The sequence below is a fragment of the Dufourea novaeangliae genome, unplaced genomic scaffold, assembly GCF_001272555.1.
Source record: "Dufourea novaeangliae isolate 0120121106 unplaced genomic scaffold, ASM127255v1 scaffold99, whole genome shotgun sequence".
Classification (NCBI taxonomy): Eukaryota; Metazoa; Arthropoda; class Insecta; order Hymenoptera; family Halictidae; genus Dufourea; species Dufourea novaeangliae.
In genome coordinates, this window is record NW_015373982.1 from 897,430 (window position 1) to 906,288 (window position 8,859).

Here is an 8,859-nt window from a genome sequence, read left to right on the forward strand (position 1 = left end):
GTGTGTTACACATTAATGATATTAAAACTTATTGAAAAACATTATGTTTTATATAAACATTTTCATTTTATAAAGTTCGGTGGTTCATGGAAATAAATTTTTAAAAAACACACACAAAAGAAAACAAACCAGCCATCGAAAAACTTGCGAAATATTTAATACTCCTTTCACCCACCAGTGTCGCGAATGCTTCTTCTTGCGCTACCTGAACTGCTTGAACCTTTAAGTAGAAAGAAGGAAACAGAAGTCACTGTTTGATTCGAATTTGGTTAGAAATTGACGTTCCCGTTACTTATTCCAAGAATAAAATAGTAAACAATTATGTATTAATAAGTACTTGATACGCATAGGACACTACTATATATCATGGTTGCTCATGTTATGTGTTTAACATCTTCCGGTGGAATGCCATTGTTTTCTCGACGAAAAGGAGAAGGAGATGCGGTAAGGGACTATAATAGGTAGTTTGCAATATCAAAGTTTACACAAGAATCGTTTACAACTTTCTTTTTTCTTTTTGCAGATGACATTTTCTAAAATAGCATCCTTAAATGGTATTCACATGTTTCTTAAATCGCAAAATATAAAGCTTTTATATACAGATTCATCAGATACGACCATCATGTGGAAAGAATTTGAAGAAAGCGTTACTCTAATAGTAATCGCGAGTGGAACTACGAAGTATATTTTGAATCAATTTTTGGATGCTGTTTTCGGCGCGATGATTTTGTTCATTGGCATTGACGAACTAAAAAATGTTAAAAATATTGAAAAGCTTAAGAAAGACATGCGTTCGTGTAGTCCGATTGTCGATAATTTATTGCAGTGTCTTGACGCAGGAGATGGAATGTCATTAAAAACAGACATCATTAACATGACGGAATGCATTATGTGTCTTGAAAATAATTTACTTCAGGTAATTGATATTTTATAGTAGAAAAAGTATCTAGTATATTAAATAATAATATATTTAAGACTTGTTTAGAAGGCTACATGGAATGTTTAGATTCCATATATGGTTGTGTTTTAATACATGGCTGCTTAGCTGTTGCCACAGAAGGATGGTGGAGTTTAAATCCCATTGAAAGGAAGTTATTAGTAACAATTGTCACTGTTGAAGGTGTTTGTACAACACGCGATATACCAGTTTTTTTACCTTATAAAAGTCCAAATGTAAGTACTTCTGTAAAAAATTGCACAGATTTGATAAATTATACATCATATTTCATATTGAAAGTATAATTTTAACTTAACAAAAAAATATAAATCACAGTGTCATATTTAATAGAAGATGCAATGCAGGTGGCTTTCAGACTAGTGTCAATTACTTTGATTAACCATGTTGAGGTATTAGCATTATGTGGACCAAATCCAGAATTATTGGAGATAGAAAGATTAGCTGTACAATGCTGGAAAAATAGTATCGATACTTTGCATAGCGCAGAACAATGTTTTCCAAGAAATTTACCTGTGTCAATGAATTTGGATTCAGAAGCCCTTGGGTAATATTTCAGATTGTTCTGCATATAAAATTTTGTCAAAGAAAATATCCTGAATTGAGATGACTAATGCATATTTTACATATTTGTTTAGATTTCTTCTAGTGAACTACAAGGTGCAAAAATTTGTGCTCTGCAAAAATGATCAGTATGCTAAGAATAGAATCAGCGGATCTCACAGATTAGATATATTAAGAACTTTTTATCATCAAGCTGTTGAAACTTTTATATTGTCTCCAGTATCCGAAGATAAAACAAACAGAGAAGACTGTTGGGAATTTGTTGGTGCAAGAGAAATATATTTGTGTTCAGAATATCATAAATGTCATGCAGTTAAGCATAGAGACCATATACTTTGTATATTATATGCATCTGTAGTTCCTACGCACACTATGAGATTGAGTTGTCAGAAGATATTAAAGATACTGCTTACAGATAAGCAAAGCTGTTGGTAAAGGAAAGAATTATTATTACATTTATTTTATATTTTTATATTGCATGTATTATAGTTTCGTTATCCCACCGGTTACTGTTATCGGAAAATTAATGTAAAATGTTCACTTATAACATTGAATTAAACATTCATTTTGTGAGTATATTGTAAAAGATGTGTTGTATGAATTAAACAAAACTTTTACATTTGTCGTTAGGCATAAAAAATGTAAAAATATGGTGTGACATTTGCACGCGCATGTACACCATGTGTACAGATCTAGCATGTACATGCACCATGCGTAAACATTCAAGTTTCGAATGGTCGCAATGCGACTGTCGCCTACGAAGCGCTCGTATTGCACGTGTACGCACGCGCCTACAGCTTGCCTATTATAAAGCTGAAAGAGAACAATGATTCACGGAAAAATAAACGTGTTAAAAAATACAATGTGTACACGTTAAAATTCCGATGATTAATTTACTTTATAGATTAGTCGGTATAAAAAAATCAGCATGATAATTTGTGGCGTAATAAAATAATGATGAAAATAATACATGGAAAGTGTAACATTATTTATCTGTGAAAAATAAGCTGTACTTTAAGCTTTATTAATAAACGTTATCCAGAGAATTATCGGTATCCAAAAATGAGTAGTTCGACAGGCATTATGGTCGATACAAAAGTGTATGATACGACAAATTTTTATATAGGTTTAGGACTAGCAATTAGTTCCAGCGGTTTTATAGGTTAGTAGAAACTTTTAACATTTATAAATGAACCGACTATCACCGTAATACAAGACTAATAAATTACAATTATAACTTTACTATGTATTTACGTTTATTTAGGAGCCAGTTTTATTATAAAAAAGAAAGCACTGATTCGTCTTCAAAGGTATGGTGCTCTACGAGCATCATCCGGAGGATTTGGATATCTGAAAGAATGGATATGGTGGGCTGGTCTGCTTTCAAGTAAGCAAAAAAATTATTATTCTTCGCAATTACCTATATCTAAAGATACCCTTTCTAAAATTGTATACTCGTATTGAAGTGGGAATAGGAGAAGCAGCCAATTTCGCAGCTTATGCTTTTGCACCTGCTTCATTGGTTACACCATTAGGAGCGCTCAGTGTTTTAATATCTGCAATATTAGCATCAAAGTATTTAAATGAAAAACTCAACTTACTTGGGAAGGTAACATACCAAGTAACATGCTATTTGTTCGAACAAGTTATACGTAAAAATTTTCCTTTCAGATCGGTTGTCTTTTATGCATCTTAGGTTCTACAATGCTTGTACTTCATTCTCCAAAAGAAGAAGAAATCAGTACATTGAGCGAGCTAGTAGATAAAGTCAAAGATCCAGGATATATTATCTATATTTTAATTGTTGTAGTGTATAGTCTTTTGACAATTTTCTATTTTGGTCCTGCTTACGGAAATCAAAATATTATGGTATACATCTGTTTATGTTCGTCTGTCGGTTCATTAACCGTTATGAGCTGCAAGGGACTAGGGCTAGCTTTAAAAGAAACCATTAGTGGATATAACAATGGATTCACAAATTGGTTGACATGGGTCTTTCTATTTAGTGTAATACTTTGTATCAGTGTACAAATGAATTATTTAAATAGATCATTAGATCTATTTGATACTACTATAGTGACACCAATTTATTATGTATTTTTTACAACGTTAGTACTAATTGCGTCTGCTATACTATTTAGAGAATGGGAAAATATGAGCACAGAGGATATTTTAGGATCTTTATGTGGTTTTATTACTGTGATACTTGCAATATTTCTATTAAATGCATTTAAAGAACTGGATATAAACTATGGTAATGTCAGGCATATGTTAAGGCCTAAAAGAGAATTACATTTAAGTAATAACAGCCAGTGGAATGATAGGGACGAGGAACGATTGATAACAAGGATAGAGACAGAGCTGAACCATACATATGGTGCTTAAGCTTTAATAAGATCTGTTCAAAAATTATATTTCCCGTATTTGTGATACAGTATTGTACAAATCTAATAAATTATAGTTAATATGCTGTACCTGCAGAAAGACTTTTATTTAGTATAGCATATATCGTGCATATCTTATCTTTGATACAATTCATCGATTTTGTACAAATGCATATACTGTATCTGTACTACTTCTTTCTATGTACTATTTGTCATTGTTTATGATTATTACTGTTTTCACTTTTTTTCAAACCATCATTACACCTTTGTTTGTAACATTCTTCTTTCTCTATATACATAGATACTTCTTCCATGAACACAGGTGGTCAAAGACAGAAACGAAACATGTAGTCGTAAATAAAAAAAAACATGTTCAAAAATTCTAAAATTAATAAATTTGTAACAGCAAAAACTGCAAATATCAAACGAAATTATCTGGTATGTTTCGTTATGTCTTTCTCGCATAATAAAGAAAAAAAATATCTGTCAATCATCAATGCACTTGTGATCGCGAGAGAATTAGATTTTCACTGTTCATTTAACGATTATGACGTTCATTATGAATTACTCAAGCACATGTGTACTCATTCGGGATAAGACAGCCGCTTCACGTATGAATCCCTTTGACTTTGACAATCATCGTATTGTGCATGGTCATAATGGCGTTCAGTTTAGCCGCTTTTTCATACATCGTAGCGTTAATCGTAGATGCGTTTTTAATATTTTTCGCAATATTTCACGTACGTGTTACTTCTGACTGACGATGGTGGTTTTTGTTGGAAAACAGAAACAGTTAGACAGAAACGTGTATATAAACAATCCACACGAATTATTTCTAACCTCGAGTTTTATACGCATTGTCAGTTACTCCACTAAAGTTATTGTATATTTTCAGGTTATTACATTCGATGAATTAAAGACTGGGTACAAAAATCCGATCGAACAATGTAACAGTTTAAATCCGGTGAGACTAAAAGTTTTTATGTCATTCCAAACATTTTCAATTTACAATGATGATACCCTTTGAAGAATAGTTTGACATTGTGTATTTACATTTCAGCTAGTTATTCCAGAGTATACTCTACACATTGTGATCAACTTATTATTTCTGATAAGTGGTGAATGGTTTTCGTTGATTCTCAACATCCCATTAATTGCTTATCATTTATGGAAATACTGTCACAGGCCAGTTATGTCTAAACCAGGTTTATATGATCCCACTAGTATAATGAATGCTCAAGTTTTGACAGCTCACCAACGAGAAGGATGGATTAAACTTGCATTTTATCTTTTATCATTTTTCTATTATTTGTATGGGTAAGTTATAGTTCATTTTTGAATGGTCATATAACAATACAGAATCACTTAATTGTCTCTGTTCTTTTTCTTTTAGTATGATCAGTTCGTTGATACAATGAACAAGATATTTTCTACTATATTTTCAATTGTGATTTTCATCATTGATATAATACGCTTCAGAGATACAATATTACTTGTATGGTGAAATTGAACAGCGAAAAAGAAAGCCTTGTTATAATATCACAGTTTAGGAAAATAAAACTTAACGCTCAAGGATCATATTCTACTCTTATATTTATTAATAAGATTACAGTGAAATAGTTATCTTTAATAGTAAAACTACTAATAATAATAGTAGTAAAAATAATAATGCGTTTCTTTTCATCGTTAATAATGTTCTCCGTCCAATTTTCCTTATTCCGACGTCAAAATGTTTGATTCAAAAGATCTGTGATACCATCCATAATAAAACAACCAAATTATTAGTTAACTACATAGTAAAACCATCGTTCTGTCGGTGGATGGAGCTATCTACTTTCCTTCGTAAAAAATTTCTGATTAGTAGTTTGAACATTTTGCCGTAGATCACGCCACGAGTCTTTTTCTCATATTTATCACTGTGTTTGGTTCAATGGCGTGTGCTTACCTTTACATTTGCATTCCATTTAAAATTTGAAAGATAAAAATAATCTAACCTTAGTTCTTTTATATATTGCCGCAAATGTAATTCTAACCCCAATTGCTGTTATTCATCATTGTTCCATACGAATTTCTTATATTATTCTGTATAGGGTGATAGCGTGTATAATATACAAAATGCCGACGATTAATATTAAACGTGATTTACTGTTTAAGACACTTGGAAAAACGTATTGTAAGTTATGAATATATTTTACAATTGCATAAGTTCCAATTTATTTTACTTTATTTAGTGCATTACTTTAGTAAAGCAATGCTTGTAAAATAATGTTAGTCGATGATGTAATTTTAGCGGACAATGAGTTCCAAGATCTGTGCTTCAAGTTTGGTTTAGAATTGGATGAAGTGGTATGAATCTCTTAAATTAACTACGTTTGTTACCATTTTTAAAGAAATAAAACCTTCCAATAGTTGCAAATAAGATGGTTTGGCTCTTTACTTTTAGACCACAGAGAAGCAAATTATAATGAAGGAGAGGGGCTTGGAAGACAATACCAAAGCATCAGAGGAAATTATATATAAAATTGACATACCAGCAAACAGATATGATTTATTATGTTTAGAAGGTTTAACACTTGGTCTGCTCATTTTTCTAAACGTGTATGTATAATTGTCATTTCTATTTAATTAAGATTGTTTAAATAAGATTATAATTTTCAAGCAAAATAGTATTGTTTGAACTATATTTGACTCGAGAACTAGTTGAAAGTAATAAACTTGAAGGATCATTATTAATTGACATGTGTCAAAATTATATTATTACATTTATAATCGAAAATAGTTAATACATGTTAGTTGTGTAGTACGAGGTACACTGACATTTTTATTATAACATTATTTTCATGTAGGATAAATGTACCACAATATATGGCCATATGTCCAAATACAGATGTACAAAGAATTGTTATGACAAGCAAGGTATATGAGGATTGAACATATAATTATAATGCAAATGGTAATGCATTGGTAAAATCTCTGCACTAATCTTATATTTTAGTGTTTAAAAGTCAGAGGACATATTGTAGCAGCTATTCTGCGCAATATTAGATTCACCAAAGATTCTTATAACAGTTTTATCGATCTACAAGACAAGTTGCATCAAAATATAGGAAGAAAACGAAGTCTGGTGTCGATTGGTACTCATGATCTGGATACAATCGAAGGCCCGTTTTTATACGACGCAAAACCACCATCAGACATTCGCTTTAGACCACTCAATCAAGAGAGGGAGTATACAGGGGAAGGAATAATGAATTTATACGCTGTTCGTATTCCAGAACATTAATGAGCTTATTTCTGTATTTTACTAAGAGGAGACAATGCATGGAAAAATGTTTTTAGAATCACGCACAGTTGAAACAATATCTACCCATCATAAAAGATAGTCCAGTTTTTCCTATAGTGCAAGATAGCAATGGAATTATATTATCTCTCCCACCTATCATCAACGGAGAACATTCGAAAATCACGCTGAACACTAAAAATGTGTTGATAGAGTGTACAGCAACAGACCTTACAAAAGTAAAACAGGATTCTTTTATCGTGTAATATGTTCAAAACTAAAATTAAAATAAAATTCTCTTACGTCTACTTACAGGCAAGAATAGTATTGGATACTATTGTTTGTGCATTTAGTCAATACTGTAAAACGAAATACACAGTGGAAACTGTGGAAGTTGTATACCCTGATAACCAAGTATTTCGTTATCCTGATTTAAAGTATCGAATTCAAGAAATCGATTGTGAAAAAGCAATAAATTACATTGGTGTGGAACAAACTCCGGAAGAAGTAGCTACTCTACTTTCCAAAATGTCATTAAAAACGTCGATTAAAGAAGATAAAAAATTAATCGTGGAAGTGCCTCCTACGAGGCATGACGTGATGCATGCATGCGATATTTTCGAAGATATCGCGATTGCTTATGGTTACAACAGGATTAAAAAAACTATACCTCATTTGTCAACGGTCGCCGAAGAGGTACGGTTAAATATTGTTAGCTTTTAATTTTATTGCAGATAAAAAGACCCAAAGGATACAATCTTTTTCTCGGTCTTCATTTAAAATTTTTAGTTCCCACTTAATAAATTGTCTGATCAATTACGTATGGAATTGGCTTGCGCTGGATTTACAGAAGCATTGACTTTCTCATTGGTATGAAACACATTTAATTATTACATTAATAATTTTATACAACGACGCCAGGGCGTTCAATTATTTCTGTTCTATAGTGTTCTCGCGAAGATATATCGGACAAATTGGGTCATAAATTGGAGAGTATACCAGCGGTACACATATTGAATCCAAAAACATCGGAATTTCAGGTACATCGCTTCTGTCAATATTAAATTTCATTCAGTGTTTCACAGTAAATGACGACATTGCAGGTAGCACGTACTACTTTACTGCCAGGGTTACTCAAAACACTGGCTGCTAACAAAAAGATGCCGCTTCCTCAGAAGCTGTTTGAAGTTTCCGATGTCGTATTGAAAGACAATACGATGGAAGTAGGCGCACGCAATAACCGAAATTTGTGCGCTGTATATTGCAATAAATCGGATGGTTTTGAAATAATTCATGGTTTACTGGATAGAATGTTACAAGTATTGGAAGTACCGTGGAGCGTTAACGGAAACGACAACGGGTATCGTCTTCGCGCTGTTAATGGTGAGCACTGAAGAGAAAATAATTGCTAAAGGAAAATTAAAACGGCCACATGAGAGAATGTCATTTTTCCGTAACTCGTGCGTCGTTTAGGATTTTTCTCTATTTCAGATCCCACTTTCTTACCTCATCGTTGCGCTAAAATTTTATGTTATGGAAAAGTAATCGGAAAAATGGGCGTTCTACATCCAGATGTAATCTTAAAGTTTGATTTAAACATACCTTGTTCTGTACTAGAGATCAATATTGAATCATTTTTATAATTTTATAAAAAAGAAAACTCATTTGTTGTTGAA

General features: G+C 32.0%; 4 protein-coding genes across 4 annotated transcripts; all 4 read left to right on the plus strand.

Annotated features, from left to right (window-relative positions):
* Positions 1-218: 218 nt before the first annotated feature.
* Positions 219-1,954, plus strand: LOC107187274 (protein fuzzy homolog). Its single transcript, XM_015575311.1, has 5 exons — positions 219-444; positions 524-916; positions 976-1,173; positions 1,303-1,502; positions 1,594-1,954. Exons 1-5 carry the CDS (start codon positions 367-369, stop codon positions 1,952-1,954), a joined length of 1,230 nt encoding a protein of 409 aa, XP_015430797.1. The 5' UTR covers positions 219-366.
* Positions 1,955-2,581: 627 nt separating this feature from the next.
* On the plus strand, positions 2,582-4,058 carry LOC107187240 (magnesium transporter NIPA2). The gene is made up of 4 exons (XM_015575275.1): positions 2,582-2,681; positions 2,784-2,906; positions 2,986-3,128; positions 3,191-4,058. The coding sequence occupies exons 1-4, from the start codon at positions 2,582-2,584 to the stop codon at positions 3,902-3,904; spliced, it is 1,080 nt and encodes a 359-aa protein (XP_015430761.1). The 3' UTR covers positions 3,905-4,058.
* Positions 4,059-4,562: 504 nt separating this feature from the next.
* LOC107187263 (protein cornichon) lies at positions 4,563-5,474 on the plus strand. The gene is made up of 4 exons (XM_015575301.1): positions 4,563-4,643; positions 4,799-4,867; positions 4,964-5,220; positions 5,297-5,474. Exons 1-4 carry the CDS (start codon positions 4,563-4,565, stop codon positions 5,319-5,321), a joined length of 432 nt encoding a protein of 143 aa, XP_015430787.1. The 3' UTR covers positions 5,322-5,474.
* A 361-nt stretch (positions 5,475-5,835) lies between these two features.
* On the plus strand, positions 5,836-8,826 carry LOC107187241 (phenylalanine--tRNA ligase beta subunit). The gene is made up of 11 exons (XM_015575276.1): positions 5,836-6,076; positions 6,194-6,249; positions 6,347-6,501; positions 6,750-6,819; positions 6,899-7,165; positions 7,243-7,422; positions 7,499-7,879; positions 7,973-8,053; positions 8,131-8,223; positions 8,287-8,566; positions 8,675-8,826. Exons 1-11 carry the CDS (start codon positions 6,019-6,021, stop codon positions 8,824-8,826), a joined length of 1,773 nt encoding a protein of 590 aa, XP_015430762.1. The 5' UTR covers positions 5,836-6,018.
* Positions 8,827-8,859: the final 33 nt, after the last annotated feature.